General features: G+C 42.4%; 1 protein-coding gene across 39 annotated transcripts in view; it reads right to left on the minus strand.

Annotated features, from left to right (window-relative positions):
- Window positions 1–24,416, minus strand: part of RIMS2 (regulating synaptic membrane exocytosis 2) — a 424,384-nt gene that overhangs the window by 233,173 nt on the left and 166,795 nt on the right. For all 39 annotated transcript variants that reach the window (XM_069957250.1, XM_069957246.1, XM_069957251.1 and 36 more), the window contains one exon: window positions 10,087–10,994. In XM_069957250.1, coding sequence (XP_069813351.1) covers window positions 10,087–10,994 — 908 coding nt within the window. The remainder of the gene's footprint in view (window positions 1–10,086; window positions 10,995–24,416) is intronic.

Below are 24,416 nucleotides of genomic sequence, written 5' to 3' on the forward strand. Positions count from 1 at the left end.
CAAATGCTGTACGATCTGACTTAAGCATGCTGAAGCTGCGCCCATCACTTTAGTCCTCTCTCTCAGCAAGTACACTGCAGTGTAATGAAAAAAGGGTGAGAAGGTGCCCTAAATTTCTGTCTAAAGAGGGGCAACTCTTCCTTCAGAAGGAGATTCTGGCTTGGCTAAAATCCCCAGTCATGTCTCAAGGCTCTTTAATGGGCCAGGCATTGTCTTATAGGGAAGCAATAGGTTGCACTATATACAGTTTATTACCTTCTGCAGTTAATTTGCATACTATATCCCAGAAAGCATTGCCTTGAAGTCTCCACAAGGAGAAACAATAGTGGCACATATATACCCTAGATACAGCTTTCCTCTTTCTGGAGAAGAGCTTATTTGCATACATTACATAAATACATATAAAAATGTATAGCCCTATAGTTATATATCCTCTTCTATGCACAGCACAGGTCTGACCAATCACAAAAGCATCAACGTCCCTCCCACTCAATAAGCCGAAATGTATATACAGTATGACATGACTTCCCCCTCAAAAAATATATATATTACAAAGAACATAATTCTAACCTGAGCACGTCACGCGTCCCCATAAGCTGCAATTCATACAGCTCTATTGCGTATAGAATTAATCAATCAGAACACGAAAGACATTGGGCTTCACCCCCGCAGTGTAAAAGCCATCAGAAGTGTTGAATAATGCAAGAAAACATTTTTCTGTAGTAAAATTGAAAGTTTCTATTGATCCCAGTTATTTCTCTCTGCGGAAAACCTGGCAGGGTGGTCTACGGGCGGTCCGCTGGGAGAGAGGAGAAGGTTTTCCCTTTTTTGATGATTTTCAGTAAAGAAAAACTTCAGACAGACATGGAAACTTTACCCGGCGCCTAGTACACATAGAAAGACGAAGTGCAAGCTTTCAAGACTACCAAGGGTTTCTTTATCAGGCATAGGAGCAAAGGGGCAAAGGAATAGAAACATAAATTAGACTTTGCCACTTGGACCTTGTGGAGATAAGTGAAACCAACTAGAGATACTGGTATTTACAGTAAGTTTGGATTCGCGAAACCCCAAACACTAAGCAGCCCTAGGGCTGTCTGGAAAACACAGATACAGCCTATGGCCTATGGAAGTATCCATGTTTTCCAGGCAGCCTTAGGGCTGCATCCATCTTCTCCAGCCACTGCAGTGAAATGCCAAGTGTGGGACAAATCTTATAGAACAATGAAACAGGTACTGAGACTCTTATAGACTTTCAATGAACCCATTAAGTATAGCAATACAAAGTCAATCACAGCTGACCTCATCTACCCTTCAGGTGGTCTCAGCACCTGGACCTCCACTCTCCAATGGCATATGACATAGACTTCCATTGGTTGTATACTTTGAGAGCATACACCTCTAATGGAAGACTGTAAAACTGTGTATGCACTCTTAGTGTCCTATTACATGGGCTGATGAATAATGTAAAAGAGCACCTATCTGCTAGATTGTTTGCTGAGCCTATTACATGGCTCGATTATCGTTTAGCAAGGGCTGCACGGACATCGTTAGTGATGTCCGTGCAGCCCTTGCCTTAAACTGTTAATACATTACCTCTCCACGCTCCCACTCTTCCCCGGTGCCGAGGAAGAAACAGAGGACAGGAGAAGATCAGGAGCGTGGAGAGGTAATGTATTTAATTGTTAGCCAATGGCCACACATTGCTATTACATGTAGTGATGCGCGGTCGGCGGCCGTTTTTTTTTTTTTGCGTCGTAGCTAAAGACATGATCAGCCGATGATGGTTGTCATCAGCTGCTTGTTGACTCTATTACAAAAAAAACGATTATTAGACAGATTTGGCCGATTATCGCTCTGTGTAATAAGGCCCTTACTGGGAAATAGTGAGTGTTTTCTAACTTTATGTTTATAGAAACAAACTTTTTTCTACAGGTAACTCATTTTGAGGCCGCGCTAGTTTCTTTGCCAGGCTAGGACGCTGTACTTAAAGCATTGGAACCTTCCACTTGAGTTATACACTCTGACAAAAGACTTGTATGCCACTATAAAGGCATACATCAGCATGTATTGCCTATAGTGTCCTAATGTGTAAATATTCTTAACACAGTCACCATATACCAACCTGATGGAGGCCAAAAGAACAGTAAATTGGCTTTCGTCGGGTGAATGGGGGCCTGTCCATACATTCGGTGAGTATTACGACATCCAATTGATGAGGCATAAAACAGCTATTAAAGGGGTTATCCAGCGCTACAAAAACATGGCCACTTTCCCCCTACTGTTGTCTCCAGTTTGGGTGGGGTTTTAAATCTCAGTTCCATTGAAGCACCTGAACTGGACACAACAGTAGGGGGAAAAGTGGCCATGTTTTTGTAGCGCTGGATAACCCCTTTAAGAATGGAAGGACTTGCTAGCTGTCTTAGCCGGGATGGAAATTCTGAAAGACACGCATTGCTGTGGGGCTGATCATTAAGTCAAACCATGTGGCTACAAATAACAATGTTGGTGTCCATTCTGCAAATACATTAGCCTTGAATAATCCTTGAAACTCCACAGACCATTGTGGCCTGCATATGTACTCAGTGACCCAGTTAACTATGGGCCTCAGTTTTCTGCAAATAAATATATTCCCATCATCTTCCAGTAAAATCTGCAATGCCAATAAAACAAAATGTGTAGGGGAAAAAAACATCAGAATTTTTTAAATCTGAAACGTAAGGCTCGATGAAGTGAGACCAAAATGAAAACAAAATAGGGAGGTTGTGACATTTTTCTGCCTCCTTTAGGATATTAACTCTGAAGAAAGTGACATGTAGACAAATTATCAAACATTTATTCCACTATTCCAGATCAGTCCTGGTGAGTCAGTCAATCAGCGCGCTCTTTGAGAGCAGCGGGAGGTGGATTATTTTGCCAACACAGTGTTCTCGTACTCATGAATGCCTTCATTAGCTAAAACATGGCAGCTCGGGCCCTCGGCCAGTTGGATGTTGTGTTGACTGACACTTTAATTGCAATCCACACAAACCTCAGGTTGGTCACTGGTTGTTGGTTCTTTTTCTTCCTTCATAAAGAAGTGCTAGAACATTACTAGAGATGAGCGAACCGGGTTCGGGTTCGAGTCGATCCGAACCCGAACATTCGGTATTTGATTAGCGGTGGCTGCTGAACTTGGATAAAGCTCTATGATTGTCTGGAAAACATGGATACAGCCAATGACTATATCCATGATTTCCACATAGCCTTAGGGCTTTATCCAAGTTCAGCAGCCGCCGCTAATCAAATGCCGAAAGTTCGGGTTCGGATCGAGCATGCTCCAGGTTCGCTCATCTCTAAACATTACACCAACACCAACTATGAGCTACTGCCGCCATAAAGTGTAGACTAGAACTGGAGGCCAACAATGCCATTTACTTGTTCTCATCTTAAAGGCAAAAACACCTTTGAAAAGCAAAGTCTTATACTTGCTTTGTAATTATTATGGTGCCCTCCTTCCGGTAGGGGTTCCAGAGCCAGTGGCCCAGCGTGGGCACGTGGATAGGTAAGTAGCATTTCTTTATTATGTGCCCAGTTTTTTTTAAATGTCCGGACTTCTCCTTTAAAACTAAGCTGACACTCCCTGTTCTGTATGTTATGATAAGCAGGGGGTTGTTGGAAAAAGATCTGTACAGCAGTACAGCATAATATGACACCAATAAATAGCAAAGGCAATAGCAAGTCACAAATATGTCCCATACAAAGAATAGGGTCTGGAAATATTCACTTTATCTATGTCCATGAGGCTTGCCGTAAAGCATGTCACTAAATGCTGTTAAAAAGAGCTTAGACTAAAATAAAAAATATATTTATAATTAGGAAAAAACAATATGTCTTGCACTAATCAGTTTAAATAAATCTAGGCAATACATTCCCTTTAAGCCACCCAGCAAGTCTCTCAGTCGATCTGCGGTCTCCCAGGAACAGTCCACAGCTCTTATGCCTTTATAGGCTTTTAAAAGTTTTTGCAGCTCCCCTGAGACCCAGATAAAAATCCATGCAGATCGACAAATGGCTATCACTTATTTTTCAGAATTTTTTTTTTTAAATTAACCTCTTACTAACAGATACATTTTGGTACTTTTCCCCCCCTTCTATTACAGTAAGTTATTTTTTGAGGATGTTACCCATACTGCATTTTTCTAGCTTAAAGCACCAGTCCCTCGGGGTTAACAGCCTGTCTAAGGATATAAATATGGTAATCACTCTGGCATTTCATGGAATCATTAATGGTACTTTCTATTGTCTATGACTCGAGTTGCATTAAAATGGTTCACCCGAAGCGGAGATTCGGATAAGATGCAACTTTCTTCTATACAGCCTGTCCTCATTCTACCTTCTCCGATCACAAGGCTTGTGGAGGAGTGAAAAGCTGGAGGTGTGCTGGAACAACATGTCCTTGACCAGAAATCCAGGGCTTTCTCTCATTCATCTCTTGCTAGCCTTCCGAAAGACCAATGATCCATTCATTAGAAAGTTGTAGCTGTCCCGATTCCCGCATCGGAGATACCATTTGGCTCACGTACAGAACCCAATTTGACCCTTTTCAATAACCTTATACCGGAGCTGTAAGTGGAAGCTCAATGCAAAAGCTGTACCAGGGCCCCCTCTATGTAGTTAAAGGGTCTCTGACCAAGGCCCAGGTATGACCGCTACAGCTATACACTTCTATGTATTTATCATATAAATTGAATCTCTTCTACTCAATGTAATTTATAGTCTTAGTAGAATCGCTCATTGTTCTGAGCTCACTGTAGCTGCATGTAACAACTAGAGGACATTATAGGATCAGTGGTCAATAACCTGATTTAAATGTACATCTCGCATTACAAATTAGCAGACAAATATTACATTTGCTTAATGGGGTATAGCACTTTAGCGGCCGTGTTCATTGTGGAAGGAAAAAGATTATTTGAAGAGCTCAAAGCTCCAAGTGAATCAGCACAAAATCCACATTATAGAAGTTGTAATTCATTTAATGTGAGGCTGTCCTAGGACTAAGCTTAGCAAGGCCTGTAGGTTATTGACAACTGGAGATATACCTTATTCCAGAATAACGTTTTAAAGTGGACGTCCCATAGAAAACAAGGAAACCATCTCTTCTGTTTAAAGGGAATGTGTCAGCACCCAGGCTCTACCCGAGGTTTTGACAGTGTGCTGTAACTGTTAGTCCTCTTGTTTCTATGTTAGCTTTTAGCAATTTGTGGAGTTGAATACGCGCAATCTCAGGTCTCTACTGTAGTGAAGAGTCAAAGATGAGTTGTGGCTCATCATTTGTGCGGCACTCTGGCACGCCTTACCACTCCTTCCTCCTCCCTTTTCTTTATGAATGATCTCTGCTGCCTGGCCTCCTGCTCTTTCAGCTGTCAGTCAGTGTCTCTGATTGCAGATCAGTCCTCTGTAGGCAGTATATGTCTAAAAGAAACACTCAGATATAGTTGTATCTCCTAACCCAAATGTGTTGGAGTCATGGTCTAGGGGTACATCTGTGTAGAGACCAACAAAAGATTCCTCTGATGGAAATAAATATAATTATATATTTTTTTCTTTTTTCTCATTATTTTATCATTATCAGTTTTTTTTTAAATACAATAATGAGAAAAAATAGCTATATTTATTTCCATTAGGAGGATTAAGCCCGGAAACAAAAAACGGTTGTTGATCTCTATGCAAATGATTTACCCTTAGAAAACAACTCCAACACATTTTGTCCAGAAGACACAACTACAGTATATATGAGTGTTTCTTTAGGCTGCGTTCACACTACATATATTTCAGTCAGTATATGTATATTTCAGTCAGTATTGCAACCAAAACCAGGAGTGGATTAAAAACACAGAAAGGATCTGTTCACACAAAGTTGAAATTGAGTGGATGGCCGCCATTTAATGGCAAATATTTGTTGTTATTTTAAAACAACGGCTGTTATATTGAAATAATGGCAGTTATTTACTGTTATATGGCGGCCATCCACTCAATTTCAACATTGTGTGAACAGATCCTTTCTGTGTTTTTAATCCACTCCTGGTTTTGGTCGCAATACTGACTGAAATATACTGACTGAAATATATGTAGTGTGAACCCAGCCTAAAGATGTAAATGCCTGCAGAGGACTGATCTGCAATCAGAGACACAAGCTGATAGCTGAGCGAGCAGGAAGCTGGGCAGAAGAGATTATTTATGAAGAAGAGGGAGGAGGAAGCAGTGAGGCGTGACAAAGTGCGGCACAAACACTGAGCCACAACGCCACTGTGAATATATTACAGTCTTACCTGAGATTGCACATAATCCACTGCACGGGCAAATTACCAAAAGGAAACATTATCAATAGGTGACTGCAAATCACAGCACACTGTCTACACCTCAGGTAGGGCCCGGGGGCTGTCGGATTCCCTTTAATCATTGATTTTGCTATATTCTAGAGATAAACACAACTTAAGCATGCTGGAGTCCGATCATGCAGCATTTGAATACTAGTGGCTGAAGATGTTGGATGCAGCCCTAAGGCTTCCTGGAAAACATGGATAGAGCCATAAGCCATAAGCTGTATCCATGTTTTCCCAGACTCCCTAGGGCTGCATCCAACTTTTTCAGCCACCAATATTCAAATGCTGAATGTTCGAGTTGTGCTCATCTCTAATAACCACCCAAAATATGTCTTCTAACACAGCCAATGGGTAGAGAAAACATATTGAAAACTTGACATGTTTAGAGGGGAGCTTTGTGTAGAGGCTTACAGTTTAGTGGCCTCTGTTATATTTCTGCATGCTGTCAGTAAATGCAAACAGTCTTGTGTACATTAAGAGACTGATATACTGTACAAACTTTATAACTCTCTTAGATGAGAGCGCATTTCTTAAAATATCCCAATTATGGGAAAAAATTATCAAGTTTTAGGAGGCTGATGAGCAATAAAAATAACTTTCAAATGGTTTTCTATGCTATATTAACAGAATGTGCCTTTAAAGGGGTTGTCTTGGTTCACAACATTTTTGATAGCTGGTTTGGGAAGGTTAAAGTGTACCTGAAGATCAGAGTCTGATCAGAGTTCAGACCATGACTGATCAGGAAAATAAGAATGGAGAAAGGTCCCTCTCTCCCATCTCTGTGCTTATTCAAACAAGATGGCCTTACAGATTTACATTATGCCTCCATCACAGTTATGTGACTAACTCCAGGTTAGTTGTGGTCTGAGCACATGGATCCCAACAGATAGATTTTTCAGCACAACCAATCACTGACAAAGGCAGGACAGCTCTACATCCGGTGATTGGCTGAGCAGACAGGTCCTCCTAAGAAGGCTTATCTCGGAAGTAGTGAAGAGTGGGAGACCAGAAGGTGCTGGAGCAGGAACTACGGGGGACTGGTACAGGTCAGTATTACTTATTTTATAAGTTTATACTGTGCCCTACCACTTATCAAAAATTTGGGAAACCTGGACAACCCCTTTAAATTTCTTAAATTTCTGCAACTCAAGCAGGTCCAATCGTTCGGCATTTCATTACCAGTGGCTGAAGAAGTCGGAAGTCTGAGAAAACATGGATACAGCCCAGGACTTCCTAGGGCTCCATCCAACTTCTTCAGCCACCAGTATTTAAATGCCGAACGATCAGACACATTGGGGAGATTTATCAAACATGGTGTAAAGTGAAACTGGCTCAGTTGCCCCTAGCAACCAATCAGATTCCACCTTTCACTCCTCACAGGCTCTTTGGAAAATAAAAGGTGGAATCTGATTGGTTGCCGGGGGCGACTGAGCCAGTTTCACTTTACACCAAGTTTGATAAATCTCCCATATTGTGCTTATCTCTATTGAATAGCAGAATGTACCACTCTTCCTATTAATATCTACAGAAGCTAAGGAAAGAGCTGAGCAGAAATAAGGAGGCCCCTGTTCACACCTCCAATTCTAGGACCCCTACATATCAGATATTTGTGGGATATTCTGTGGATACGTCAAACACATCTAAAACAGGAATATCCCTTTAAAACAAACGGTAAAAAAACCAAGTGATCTCATTCTTCTATTCTAATTGGACACCCACCAACAATTTCAATGAAAATCAATACAATATATCCTGAATAGCGACAACAAATTAAAGAGATCCATCAATTGCTTTGGGCATCGCGTGTCATAATAATCCAGACAATTTGTCTTGTATGATAGATGCCACAATTAAACTAAAAATATAAAAAAAGAACAATCTAAGCATTATCTACTGGGGAATCGGTGGAAGCGCAAAACGCAGCATGTAGGAACCTCAAAGAACACTCTCTTTAGTGAATAGGTGTATACAGTGGAACCTTTCCAAAAGGCCACCTCTTTGAGAAGACCATTGTCGGATCCAGAGTAGATTTTTAGTACATTACGTTAAGCTTTGTGGCCATTTTTTTTCAAGAAGGCTACCCCATAGAAGACCACTTTTCAATGCAATTTTGGGTAGTCATCGCCACTGTATTTGCCTAAAACTTGATGACCACTATTTTGGTCCTTTTGGCAGCACTGGTAGTCGTAGAAAGTGCCACCTTCCAAAAAAAATAAATAAATCATACAGCTTCCCGGATGAAAACACACAAGACTAAGAACAAAGGTACATTGTGCACAACATGGAGAGATGCTGTAAAGTTCTTGCTTAAAGCAAAGACCAATAAATTTTGCGTTCTATATTGGTACTGTCATAAAATCTAAAATTATTACCATTTAGCATGCTTGAACTTCTTGTCTCCATCTTCCGTCTCTCATTGTATTTAATGACCATAAATGTTTTAATAATGAGCTGTATCAATCTAGGGCTAATCACTCCTGCGGATTCTCTGTCATCAATTGTCAGTCACTAAGCTGGTTGTAGCTGAGCCAATTGTTGACGTGCCAACGATTGCCCATCTCTTATACAATCAAGATACATTGCATTAGGACCTAAGAGCTAAGATACGCGGATGTGTCCATTCCTATGTTATATCGATGCAGAACAATATATCTATATAACAGATCATTCTTAGTGCCCACTTTATGAGTACCCATGTATGTAGAGAACCAATCTCAAGGTTACACCTGTTTTTTTACAGTATGAATTAGCTATATATGTAAACCAGAAAAAGTTGAACATGTTTTAGGTTTAGTATCCAAGTACATGCTAGAATCTAAATTTTTACATAGGAAATACATGAAATACATAGAAAATTCTCCTTTTCATTATTATGCCACCAATAAAATACCACCAAGTTACTCCAACCATGACGCAAAGACTCCTAAACATACAACAGAGATGGACAAGACATCCTGGACCGGTGGCCTCTGTTACAAAATTACGTCATCCAACTTGCCTTGATTCCATTCGGCAGCCGGTAGAGCCACAGGCTGAAGCCTACAATGTAAACACCTTGGAAGCCAGTAAAGTAGCCATACACGTTAGACCAAAGTAGATCAAAATGGACATTTGCAACCGGAACAACTTTTCGTTGGGTGAAATTTTCTACAATAGTTCTTTTCTATGTATAGTACAGTCAACATGATCAATGGTTCTATGAAAGAGTTTTCTACAGAGAGTGTTCACTCAGACTATGTATGACCAGTCTGAATGACTGTTTGGGCCAAAATGGAATATAATAAGTATAGCTCCATCTGTTAACACCAGATGATCGTTTACTGAATAGGTGCCCAACCACCAACCTACTTCTCTCTAATACGTATGGCTACCTTTGGGCTTCTCCAATTGGCCATCAAAAAGAACTTCTACAGACACCAACAGAAAGCAAACCAAATAGTTAGGGTCCAGTAACAATATTCTAGGCATATCATATCATTTGCTGCCTTGGTTTTGACCAACCATGACACACTTAATAGCACTGCATTACGTAAAACAACAACCTTACAATGCTCAGAGGTACAATGAGGATATTGTGGCTTTGACATCCAATGATTTTGAAGCACATAAATACAATACAGAAATAAAGTTAATTACGTGAAAATAACATTTGAAGACCAGGGGGGAAAAAAAGAAATCATGTGGCTCAAATGTAACCATTGGAGATCCTGTAGACCAGCCTTACCTTTCTCACTCACACTTTCACTCTCAATCTCCACGTCGTCACAACTCGTGTACTCAGGCGTAGATGCCAACTCTTCCTCAGAACTGCTCAATGAAATCTGACGCGTTTTACCTCCCTTTTTCGTTTTATGAGGCTTAGGTGGTGGCGGACGGACTGATTCAGACTGGTCTGAACTGAGCGAATCGTTCCTTAGCATGGTTTCCATTTTTTCCCTTTTGGTTTTCCTTACAGCAGAACTTGGATCCAGGTGGTGTTGCTTTCTCAAAGAATCTGTGCGCCTTAAATCTGGCCTATCATTAGGAATGGGGCTCCTTCTAGGTGTTGGGGGACTATGATTTGAGTTTCTTTGCCGACCAGGATTTGGTCCCTGCACATCTCTAGTTCTTTCTATAGAATAAGAGCGTTGGCTCTCCATAGCCGCCCTGCGCTCAGATGCAGACCGTTGTCTAGATGGCCGGTCCAGCCTCAACATGGACATACGAGATTCCTCTAACTCTGTATGAGCTAAAGAAACATCACTATGTCTTCTTTCATGACGAGCCCGGGACACCTCTGCATGGATGCGCATTTGCTCCTCGTAAGGTTGGGGTTTAACCGGATACCTAGCCAAATTGGGGTCGCTTCTATACCTGGCCTGATATTCCTCCTCTCGTCTTTGTCTCTCATACTCATCCCTGTCCTGAATGTCCTCCTCATCTACTGAATACTCATTGGAGCGCCGCCGACTTCTCCTGTAGTCACCATGTTCAGTTTCTTCATAGTGCTGAGGCCCACGTGGCGATCGCCTCTCAGAATAATCCGATGGTGATCTAGGCATTGCGCTATCTGTTGTAACATACTGTGAATGTTCCCCTATATCTTCGTCGTATCTTCTATTCTGATCTCTGGATATTGACGGGCTTCTTTTCCTGTAAAAGATAGCAAAAGAAAACAATTATTCAGTGGGGCAAAATATAATCCTATGATCATAATACTAACGTAAACATTTTTATTTGCATTGACAAATGAAGGTTACATGCCACCTTGCAGCTACCTAAAAATTTCCACCATGGCCGATTCTATTATAGTCATCACAAATCGTTTTTTTGATCATAGGACGTCACGTTGCCTTGGCCTTAGTCAAAGAGGTGGACAGACTGAATGTAAACGAACCAAAGTCTAACAGTACTTCAATAATATAGATGATTGGCCAAGGTAGTGATGAGGGATGCGCAAAGAACTGCCCCGATGCGGACAATATGCACTTACAGTATACAGAAAGTGCTACAGTATCCAAAGTAGGCATCCAAACAGCAATGTATAGCATTTAGGACCAGAGAAGAGCAACTTTTCGACCATCCTGTGGTCTTTATCAAACCATAACTTAATGGAAACGTCAACGAAATCATGACTTATATGCTCTTACTGTGCTCAATCATTGCACAACTTCAGGCAGAGGCAATCCCTGCAGCAGATATCCATGCCGCGTACAGTGAGGCCTGTCCTGATTGTAGCTTATTGACTGAAATTTGTTGTAGCATGCAGTAATCTATCACCAAGCTCGAGTATTAGATGGGAGTGCAATAATGGCTCTCGGAAGAATTTTTATCATTTGTCAAGTTGGTAGTGAAATGGAACGTAGCGCCTACGACGTACACTGGCTTCTGTATTGTTTTCTTGGTGTAATATCATCTTAGGAGTTATATAGTTTACACCGTGACTCTAAGGTGTCTTAAAGATTGGATTGACTGAGTGTTTTGCTGAATATACAGAACAAATATTTTGTATATGCCTTTCAAGCAGTCTGCCTGTTCTCATCTGCTGAATCTGAGGTCTCAACTAGAGATGAGCAGAAATTGAGCATGCTCAAGTCTGATCTTCAGGCATTTCAATACCGGTGGCTGAAGAAGTTAGCCTATGACTGTATGCATGTTTTCCTGGACTCCCTTGGGCTGCATCCAACTTCTTTAGCCTACAGCAGTGATTTTTTAACCAGTGTGCCGTGGCACACTAGTGTGCCGCGACACATGGTCGGGTGTGCCGCGGGGAAAGTCCCCCAAACTATGGTGCCCCTGTGAAACAGGAGAAAATAATGGGGGAGAGAAACCTGGGGATGGGGGAGAAACAGGGGAGAGAAGCAGGGGGATGGGGGAGAGAAGCAGGGGGGAGAGAAGTTTGGTGGAGAGAAGCAGGGGGGAGAGAAGTATGGTGGAGAAAAGCACAGGAGAGAAGCATGGGGGAGAGAAGCAGGGGAGAGAAGCACAGGAGAGAAGCAGGGGGAGAAGTATGGTGGAGAGAAGCACAGAAGAGAAGAAGGGGGGAGAAGTATGTTGGAGAGAAGCACAGGAGAGAAGCACAGGAGAGAAGCACAGGAGAGAAGCAGGGGGGAGAAGTATGGTGGAGAGAAGCACAGGAGAGAAGAAGGGGGGAGAAGTATGGTGGAGAGAAGCACAGGGGGGAGAAGAAAACAGGCCCAGGTTTCACACTGAGTGAGTATAAATACATTTAGAATCTATATTATTAACTATATGTATAATATGTACTGTTTTAGTGTCATTTTGTGCCATTTTGGTTGGTGGTGTGCCCCGGGATTTTTTAAGTATAAAAAGAGTGCCGCGGCTCAAAAAAGGTTGAAAATCCCTGGCCTACAGTATTCAAATGCTGAATGATCGCACTAGAGCATGCTCAAGTGGCTCTCATCTCTTGCTATAGGAGCAAGTAACTTGTCATAATAACTTGTCATATATTCATGTAATTCTCTGCTCATTCTAGGCTGAATAGTCAAGTAGGACTACCTACTTAGTCCAAAAAGAGCATAAAGAGAGACCTGTCCTGGCTCTGAGCCTTGGCTACATTGTTGAGTATACTCTCTTCTAGTCCCCTCTCCACCATACTGCTGATGACCCTTGGCTCTGGTGCCACTTATGCTTCTACTGTCTCAATGCCACTGCTGCCAATCCTGTGAGTAAAAACCATACTTCTTACAGGGGTAAAGGGTAGTGTTGAACGCACCTGTCAAACTGTTTTTGGGTTTGGTAACCTCCTCTAAATCCGAAGGCTCTGAAGTTGAATGCCACCCTAAGGAGTCCAGGAAAACATGGATACAGCTATATGCTATAGGCTGTATCCAGGTTTCGTCGGCAGTGCTAGGGCTGAATCCAACTTCTTCAGCCACCGGTAATCAAATGCTGAACATTCAGGTTCGGAAGACGTTGCCGAACCCAAAACGTTAGATGGATCTGCTAAACACTAGCTAAGGCTATGTTCCCACTATGCATATTTTCGTAAAACTACAGCAGTTGTTGCCGATTGCATCAACGGCCGTGATTAATACAAATATATTCGTTACATTGCCGTCTATGCCGCTCGCTCCATTGGGTGTAGTGGGGAGTTCTGATGCGGGCGCGCACGGATGCGCCCGCATCAGAACTCTGCGGAGCTAAAGATCATCCAGCCAGTACTGCAATAGCGGCCGGGATGATTTTGTCTGAGACCGGACGTTCCGTGTCTTATACAGTGTATGAACATGGCCTAAGGTTGAAAACCATGGGATTCCTGAGACTCTTAACTACAGTCTAGCCTAAAAGATCACAGCATTCAAACACCCGAACCTCCAAAACCCGCCACTAACAAGCATTTTACCTTTTCCTTTATCGTACGCCAAGTCACAATAGACTAAATCAAGGAGTTAAATAAATAGTTTCTCCTGTAAGTCGGCTGCAATCATTTACAGACAATGTTCTTTCTATAAGCCTGGATCCAGAACCTTGAAGTGTCCAGGATGAGGTATGAATTGACAGCCATTGCCCTGCCTGTCAGCTATAATTGATTAGTTGGAGGAGACAGTTTTTAAGCATTTGATCTATGCTACAAGAGTCAAGACTAATTTAAGGTTCGGTAGATGAGAAAAGTGGTGGACGGCGTATTTCAGATTAAGCGCACAGCTAATATTTTATTCCTTTCTGAATGGCTCCGAGCACAATGTGACCTCTATAAATGTGGCCTCTCGGTTGGTCTGTCTTTTCGACATATTTATACTACATGTATATTGTACAGAGCATTTCTTCTGTGTTCCAGAACAACTCGGGATGTCTTCATTGCACATATCTATTAAGTCTTGTCCAATATCACAACATGCAGGACTAGTATCCATCTGAACCGGAGCTGGGTAGCAGTAAACGGCATAGCCCATCGCTTCACGTAACCTAAATGTAAAACCAGAATTTGTCTTTCAGTACTTATCAGTTGCTGTATGTCCTGCAGGAAGTGGTGTATTCTTTGCAATCTGACACAGTGATCTCTGCTGCCACCTCTGTCCGTGTCAGGAACTGTCCAGAGCTGCAGCAAATAACCTCTCCTGGTCTGGACAGTTCCTGACATGGACAGAGGTGGCAGCAGAGAGCACTGTGTCAGACTGGAAAGAATACACCACTTCCTGCAGCAGCTGATAAGTACTGGAAGACTTGAGATTTTTAAATAGAAGTAAATTACAAATGTATATAACTTTCTGACACCAGTTAATTCAAATTATTTATTTTTTTTTCGCTGGAGCACCACATTGAAAGTGTGGGCGGGTGACCCCAGTGCTTTTGCCACTGTGCCCTATGACTGGACGGCTATTGTATTTTCTGCTTCTATTCCTATTGGGATATAAGGGCTAGGAGAATTGTCTGCAGTGCCATGGGTGGGAACAGGAGAATCTGTAGTGCCCCTACACCCATGCTTGGCTGAAGAGCTGATCCTTCTATAGTATAGGTAACCATATAGGTGTCATTTGCCCCTGTGCTGTGTATATATAAGATGGCAGAATTTCTTAGTTAATTGTCCGTACCTCAAGACTAAGGAGCAAGGTAAGGTAAAGAAAATGTGCAGAATCACTCTCATGCTTCAGTAAACCTTAGAAGCTGAATAGTGAAAAGCGTTTGTTGAGTAGAATGTGTGTTGGTGTTTCACAGAACCATTACTTAAGAAGCTGCTGACACTACTGAATAATGACTGGAAATTAATGGAGAGCCTGAAGGATTACCCATCAAAGTGCGGCTCACAAGAAAGCCAGTTTTTCTACAGTCCTCCCCGTGCTCCTCCATTGTAATTACTGCACCAGGACATCAAACATTTGTGGAGACCTTGTTCTCCGGGATAATTGGTTTTCATTCCATATGTTTAGGATTTTGGGGGGAACTTACTGTATTTTATACGAATAGAACTTCCAGATCCAATGATACAACTAACAAACACATACAAGTACTATGTATAGTATATGGTCACACAGCCGCCCATGAGGCCATATCTATGCATGCCGACACACTCATATGCATGGCAAACAGAGCAATATCACCCAATTTTCTCGTTCTGTTCCAAATTTTTATTTTGATCTTTGTCTTTTCGGTGACGTAGACCAGGGACACAGATGCTTAACATCAGGCAAGACCAGGATCAGTCTGGGCCGGCCATCACCTAGCAATCGCCTGATCGCATCTTTTCTGCGGACATTAAAATCATCACTAGTTGCCGACACATCTTCCCATGTGATTGGAAATGTATGGGCAACTATGAGGAAGGTTATATGCATGAACGATTTAGCAAGATTTATGGTGCATATGATGCAGAGATACCCTGGGGTATGTTCTCTGACCCTGGGGTGTGCTCTGACCCTGGGGTGTGCTCTGACCCTGGGGGGTGTGCTCTGACCCTAGGATGTGTTCTCTGACCCTGGGTGTACTCTGATCGTGGGTGTGTTCTCTGACCCTGGGGTGTGTTATCTGACCCTGGGATGTGTGTTCTCTGACCCTGGGGTGTGTTATCTGACCCTGGGGTGTGTTATCTGACCCTGGGTGTGTGTTCTCTGACCCTGGAGTGTGTTCTATGACCCTGGAGTGTGTTCTCTGACCCTGGAGTGTGTTCTCTGACCCTGGAGTGTGTTCTCTGACCCTGGGATGTGTGTTATCTGACCCTGGGGTGTGTGTTCTCTGACCCTGGAGTGTGTTCTCTGACCCTGGGATGTGTGTTCTCTGACCCTAGGGGGTGTGTTATCTGACCCTGGGGTGTGTGTTCTCTGACCCTGGTGTGTGTTCTCTGACCCTGGGATGTGTGTTCTCTGACCCTGGGATGTGTGTTCTCTGACCCTGGGATGTGTGTTCTCTGACCCTGGGATGTGTGTTCTCTGACCCTGGTGTGTGTTCTCTGACCCTAGGGGGTGTTTTCTGACCCTGGGGGGGTTCTGACCCTGGGGCATGTGCTCTGACCCTGGGGGGTGTGCTCTGACCCTGGGGTGTGCTATGCAGTTGCGTAAGCTAAGGATTAGTTGATCGGGACAAATTGGTTGGAAAAGAGGATTAATAAATGCATCAAAATGTATAAATATGGGTACAGAATATTGGGATAACTCTAAGCTACCATACAGACTATCAATAAGGGCCAAGAAAAGTAGCAAGGAGTGCCACATATGCTGTAATTCCCAAATAACAATGGGACATATAGGCTTTGAACACAACATCACTGTGCACCTGTAAAAACACCTGGATGCTGCCAACACCAGCAATAGTCCCACAGGAGATGGTAGCGGCTTGGAGAAAAGTCTGGAACTCAGCAGATCTCCACAGGATCAATTTCTGAAATTGGTGCAAACAAGAGGTGAGCGAACTTGCCGTAAGATGGGGTTGGCCGACATTCGTCCAAACTTAAACACTCGGCATTTGACCGCTGCTCTTAGAGAAGCTGGATGTGGCCCTAGAGAGTCCAGGAAAACATGGATACAGTCATAGGACAGAGGCTGTAACCATGTTTTCCTTGCAGGCCTAGGGCGGCATCCAACTTCTCCAGACACAGGGAGTCAAATGCTGAGTGTTCGGGTTCAGACAAATGTTGCCAAACCCAAAATTTCGCCAAGTTTGCTCAACACTAGTGTAAACCCATTATAGTAGCTGCCCGATAGGAGATTATGACAAATAACACAAAGAACAGACAAGTTTCAAGCCTCCTTCATCAGGGCAGTCACTATAAAGGGTTTTCACCAATTCCAGACATCAACTCTATTCTCCTAACAAAACTACCAGGTTGCATAAACTATATTCCGACAATTGCCATGTTGATATATTCTCTGCGGTTAGAGCCAATTTCATGACTCATCGTTCACGCGTCCTATGACAGGATGCGTAAATCCCCCAATGTTTCACGAAAACTCTTTAGGATACATTATAATTTTTTTTTTATATTATTTTTTCAGGTAAAACAGAGAGATCTTTTTCTCCGTACTCTTTGAAAATTTCCCCAGTATCATTCTTTGACATTCACACTTGCAGAATACCACTGTGTGCAATTTGAGTAACTGCAGTAATAAAACTATTCTTCTGTCACAAAGCCATATGTTTTATTTACTGCCTTCCATAGCACAAAATAAAACATGTTTAAGAGCACAAAGGATGGAAAATGTTATTCCAGTCAGACCCGTAATCCTCATACATGATGGGGTGGCGCCAAAACCAGGGCTAATTTATGGCAAAGTACATGTATAAATTACAGGGCTGTTCTGATTGGAGGGAGTCTGATCACGAGGGGCCCCATTGATCCCAAGAACAAAGAGACCATATTGTTGGTTAGTGCTGCAGCCTTTTCTTTTTTTATCATTCAGAGCAGCGCTCCCTACTTTAGGCCAGTTAGGTTTTTAAATAATGGGTGTTTCTGTCACGACTCTCTAAGGCAGGGATATATCATAATTAGAGATGACAAAACCGGGTTCGGGTTCGAGTTGATCATAACCCAAACGTTCGGCATTTGATTAGCGGTGGCTGCTGAACTTGGATAAAGCTCTAAGGTTGTCTGGAAAACATGGATACAGCCAATGACTATATCCATGATTTCCTCATAGCCTTAGGGCTTTATCCAACTTCAGCAGCCACCGCTAATCAAATGCCAAACGTTCGGGTTCGGATCGACTCAAGCATGCTCGAGGTTCGCTCATCTCTAATCATAATAATATATATTAAAGGGCTTTTCCAGGCTTAGAAATACAGGGCCGCTTTCTTTCCAAAATAGCACCACTCTTGTCTCCACCTTGGGTGTGGGGTTTGCAACTCAGTTACATTAAAGTGAGTAATCCTAATTGCAAAACCCACAACAACTGAAGCCAAGGAAGGTTTTCCTACCCCTTTAAACTTCCCAGCCTGGAGTATGCTTACTTGGATTTCTGCCATGGATCTGCATCGTTGTCACTGAGGGAAAATCATTGGTGTTTCCACCCCAAATAAGTGATATTTCACAGTGGATGACGTGCAGACGAAAAACTATAGAATTTTTTTATGGTGTTATTAAGCATATGGGAATTCCACTCAAAACCCCATGTACCGACCCTGTATGGTGGCACACAAAGTGCTTAGGATCTGTTATCACTCCGTGTGCGAAAATGTTGTCTTTCCCCACTATCATACCATAATGTCACAGATATACACTTTCAGGCCATGTCAACACAACATATATTTTCATAAAAGTACGGCCGTTGTTGCCGATTGCAACAACGGCTGTGATTAAAACGAAAATATACGTTACCTGGCCTCTATGGAATTCCGGCCTGGAGAATATACACATAGTTTATGCTCCGGCCAGGATCTTTCGCAGCGCCGTAGAAAGCTGACTTGTCAGCAGCAATTTTGATGGTGCAGATTTGATGCTGTGACCACTTATTTAGATCGAATCTGCTGCGGATCTGCTGCAGATACGGTGCGTGTAAAGCTACCCTCAAGAGGTATGATATAGAAGGATATATGTACATAAAATGCACAAGCCTGGAGAAACAAACCGGCACAGTGTTGTTTAGTTAGGGACTCATGTGTATCAGAGACCTGCACGTTGGTACATGAGGCAATATGGTTTGATCAAATTATATAATAACTTCTCATGTCAGTTTTAAATGTAGCTGAACAAGCTTTCGTGTCAACCTTGGGTGCGATGTGCAGCCATTTCTGTCTCTCCAGGCTTGTGCGATATATGTACATAGTTATGCAATACCTGACCACCCAACATGCGACCAACACCCCATCCCTACCAAAATACACTTCCAGACTGCCTCCTCATCATAGTAGTGACCCTAAGGGCCTTATTACTTGAATGGTTATTGGCTGACATTGCCCTGTGGATTTGGACCAGTGATCAGCTGATGAACAACCAAATGTTAAGAAACCTTGAGGCCAAAAAAAGATTAATACAAAAGGCAGCATGAAAAACCCAGCAATGCTTTGTGCAGCCCTGTCCACACGACAGTCGAGTCTAGCAATAGACTCTGTCAACGAGTTTCAACCTGCAACATCAGATCTCATATGCCGCATGCCATCTCACCGAACAAGCCCTAAGGTGCCCTTTTTGATGGCTTACGGCCAATTGCTTGTTCATATGTATTTAGTGGGCAAAGGAAAGTAATCTGCTGCCTGACTTCTCTCTGGCTGCACCTTTGTAGCCAATCATTGAGGCGGTACGGCACTATGGCCACTCATTGGCTGAGTTGTGGTGCCATAGGAACCCGGTAGAAATTATAAGAGCCAGTGAAACTAAAGAGGCAGGGGAGTAGGACAGGTGAGTATGCTTTCTTTTTTTATATATATTTTTGCATTGAAAACCCCTTTAAAAGAGCTTTTTAGGATTAGAAAAATGGTTCTGCAAATGGGCCATGTCACTGCAAATTCATTGATTATTTAGAAAATGTGTGAACGATCACTCTGATTGATTTACCATAGTGAAAAACAAGGGTCTGTAGCAAAAAGTCCCTTTAAAAAGTACCTGTCATTATTGATTATTGATTGTGGCAGGTCTCACTGCTGAGACACACTGCGATCAGGAGATATAGCCAGGGAGAGAGAGCAGCCGCTATGCCATCGAATCCCTGTCCGCTCACTAATTCTGACAATGTAGCCTCATAGACTTACATTATCTGAATTAGCCAATAAGGAGATACAGCCAGGGAGAGGAAGGCATGGCTGCCGCACTCTCTCCCTTCTGGTCACATCTCCTGATCGAAGGAGATCTAAGTAGTGAAACCCGGCGTGATCAATAACTTTTCACATGCCTGATGACATGTCGAAAGTTATTTTTAATGACAGATACTCTTTAAATAGTCAAAAACACATCACCAAGTTATTTTCTATTGTAATTTTTTATTGTTGCTCTATTACCGTACACTATGTATGAAGGAAAACCAGTAGCACCAGTAGGGACTGCGTGGAATCTCACCCTTCCTTTCGCTCATATTACATACATATTACAAAAAAGCAATAAACAACAATCTGATATGAGGTAAATCACTCAAAAAAACCACAACTATATTAAACAGCCAACACAAACGCACCCAATCTACCGCCACGTTATATATGAGACATAAACAACAATAATTTAATTAACAAACACAATAGAGGGAAATGAAACGATAAAAAGGTCTGAAAGATATGATGGCGGTAATGAAGAAGAATCAGCGCTGGTTATAGTAGCATTAAGAACTGAACTAAATAAATATTTTAATACCATAAAGGGTTCCATTAAATCGCGCCTCGTCAGGGTAATGACTTTACACAGTCTTTATAGTATATCCCTTTCCTCAGCTAATTAAAGATTATTTAAGGAGGAACAATTATAAGTGAAACTTAAAGGTTTCTAGAATTTAATTAACTTTTGTTGGAGCCCTGAAAGCTGGAAACCCTTTAAAAAACCACGTCGAAGGGTTAATGCGGGAAGAAAAAGGAAGAAATGTAATTAACTTGGTTCTTGGTTCTCAGTGTATTATAGAAAGGGCCTCCTCCTTGCAGCTTCTAGGCCCCAATATTTGTAACCAGGCCCTCAGTTGTCATAATTCTAATGCTGACTTCTTAGAGGCCATCGGGCCCCTTCAGGTTACCTTGGCCCCTTTTATAGCTACACCCATACCCATTCACTCGTGAACGTATACATTATGGGGGAGATTTATCGAACAGGGTGTAAAGTGAAACTGGCTCAGTTGCCCCTAGCAACCAATCAGATTCCACCTTTCATTCCTCACAGACTCTTTGGAAAATGAAAGATGGAATCTGATTGGTTACTAGGGGCAACTGAGCCAGTTTCACTTTACACCATGCTTGATAAATCTCCATATATGTTTGCTCAACTGTGATCCAGTGCGACTGTATTATAAGGCTATGGGGCTGAGTCTTCTAAAGAAAGCATCTGCAAACCATTGTCCATAAGCCCACAAACTGCAAATGTGGGTCATTGGGAGCATTACCTTGCAACTTTTTTTTAAAATAAATGGTGTCAGAAAGTAAGACAGATTTGTAAATGACTTATATGGAAAAAAAATTGTGTTGTCCAGTACTTATGAGCTGCTGTATGTCCTGCAGGAAGTGGTGTATTCTTTCCAGTCTGACACAGTGCTCTCTGCTGCCACCTCTGTCCATGTCAGGAACTGTCCAGAGCAGGAGCAAATCCCCATAGAAAACCTCTCCTGCTCTGGACAGTTCCTGACTTGGACAAACTTGTGTAACTTTCTGACGCCAGTTTATTTGAAACTTTTATTTCCTCTGAAGTACCTCTACTGGTAGGTTGTTGTGCCATGTGAGGTGTTAGGGTCCATAGCCTTGGATAAGGCTCCTCTGTTGTCGGAATCTATATCCCTCCTCTTAGGGTCTCCATTCACTTAAAGGGGAACTCCGGATAAGAAAAACTTGTTTTCTATTAAAAGTACATTAAAAGTTATATAGATGTGTCTATACAATGTATTATTGTATCTGTACGGTTCTGCCACACTGGTAGCTGATAGAAATCCAGGAAGTGGTAAAAAAATGGCCCCTGTGCCAATTCACATTGTCTTCTGCTCCTGCTGCTATCCCCCCTAGGAGACAAAGATTCCATGCCTCTGTCTCACATGTGTGTGTTTGCTGATGATGCAGACGGGGCAGGGCGTGATGTCACAAGAGGCTTGGCTGGATAACCCAATCCCCTGAGTGATCCACCATCTCTAACCGGCCAGAAGCAGGTGCAGCACTAATTTTACTGATAGTAATGGGTGGGGGCTGTGATGATCACATGAGGGAAAGCATTACATTCTGGGAAATGCCAAACCAGGAAGAACAGAAACACAAACTGGGATAGACAGGTAAGTAATGCGTTATGAACTGAAGAAAATGTGGGTCCGGCACTCCAGGAATACGTTTCAAAGTTGTATACTTTATTAAATCATATTAAAAAACAGCAGAGCAACCGGTGCTGTGTGGCCTGATAGATTGACGCGTTTTGCGCATGCGCGCTTAGTCATAATCTAGTGAATGATGTGCAAGTGTGAGTTTAAAATCAAGTTGAGGCCAATAGGAGTGTTCCCAATGCAGACATATGCAGGTGGGATAAGTGCATGCAATTAGCGATCTGACTATGTGTTTGCACCACTCAGGCGATCTAGCGGTTAATACACACTATGAGAGGATAGGAGTAAGCACAGTAAGATGAGAGAGCATATATGCTATTTACTGGCGTGATCTAGAATGGGCTGAATGCCGTATGTGTTAGGATTTAAATAACGCATGATGTGAATGCTGTTGTATGCTTGTCAAGCTGTATGGAGCAGGGAACATGTGCGTGCAAACATTTACTATGATGTTGTAATTATGTATGTGCTGCTCATAAGTGTGTGTGTTATCGAACAGCTAGGTTGTTGACTACAATGACATGTGGATGTTTAGATGTACAGTTATTGTAGCGGAGGAGGGAGATGAGCAGTTGAACAAATGGGTAAGTGTGTGGATAAATGATATTTAGTGCATGGGTGCACCGGTACATGGGTCTATAAGAGTAAGGATATAAAATATACTAACATAAATCTTGACCCATTATCATGATTGAAAGATGTGTAACAAATTTACAAAAATAATCCGTACTTAATAAATGCAAGACTAAGTCATAAGCAATATACGCAAACTAATATGCACAAACTGTAAATTAGTTAATGTAGTGATAGAGGAGATCATTTTTATAATTAAGTCCATGTTGAATTCTTGTGTCCAATTTGAAAATATACTCTGCTTCTTTATTGAAGAGTTGTTTCAATCTGTTTCCTCCTCTTATAGGTGCGTCTATAAATTTGATGCCGTAAAAAGATAAATGGGAAATGTCCCTATCGTGTATATCAATGAAGTGCTTCGCCGCACCCGAACAACTAGAGTTGGTGTTTTTCCTAATATCGGTGATATGTTCGCTGATTCTTCTCTTTAGTTTTCGTGATGTACAACCGACATATTTTAAGTTACACATTTCACATTCTATTATGTAGACTATGTGGTCTGTTTCACAATTGATAAAATCTGTAATACTGTACTTTTTAGTGTGGTCGCTGTTGGTATATTCTTTGGTATTTCTGCAGTACCTGCACATATTGCACCATGGTCTATTGCATTTAAAGTTACCTTTTGGTTTATCTCCTTTCATTGTGGTAGATTTTAATGTAGGTAAGGTGCTGGGGGATAAATCGTCCCGTAAGGTGCGTCCTCTGCGTGCCACACAGCGTACTCCTTCATCTATTATTTCGCAAAGAATTATAAAAATGATCTCCTCTATCACTACATTAACTAATTTACAGTTTGTGCATATTAGTTTGCGTATATTGCTTATGACTAAGGGTGGTATTACACGGGCCGAGCAGGGCCCGATAATACCTGTAAATGAGCAGCGATCTGCTAGATCGTTGCTCGTTTACTAAGCCTATTACACGGCCCGATAATCGTTTGACAAGAGCTGCAAGGACATCGTTACCGATGTCCTTGCAGCCCTTGCTAAACTGGTATACGTTACCCATCCACGTTCCAGGGCTTCTCCCGGGGTCCCGTGCGCGCTCTAGCTTCACAGCGGCCTGTCAGCTGGTAGGCCGCTCAGCCAATCACAGGCCGGGACCGCCGCGGCCTGTGATTGGCTGAGCGGCCTATCAGCTGACAGGCCTCTGAAGCTAGAGCGCGCGCGGGACCCCGGGAGAACCGGACGGCAGGAGCAGCCCTGGAACATGGATGGGTAATGTATATTTTTAGTCGCCGGCCACGCACCGCTATTACACGCAGCGGTGCGCGGTCGGCGCCCGACGAAAATAGGGTCTAACCTATATCAACGATCAGCTGATGATCGTTGTCATCGGCTGATCGTTGCATTTATTACACGGAGCGATAATCGGCCGAATCGGGCCAATTCGGCCGATTATCGTTCCGTGTAATAGTACCCTTAGTCTTGCATTTATTAAGTACAGATTATTTTTGTAAATTTGTTACACATCTTTCAATCATGATAATGGGTCAAGATTTATGTTAGTATATTTTATATCCTTACTCTTATACACCCATGTACCGGTGCACCCATGCACT

Source organism: Dendropsophus ebraccatus, chromosome 2 (assembly GCF_027789765.1).
Source record: "Dendropsophus ebraccatus isolate aDenEbr1 chromosome 2, aDenEbr1.pat, whole genome shotgun sequence".
NCBI classification, from domain to species: Eukaryota; Metazoa; Chordata; class Amphibia; order Anura; family Hylidae; genus Dendropsophus; species Dendropsophus ebraccatus.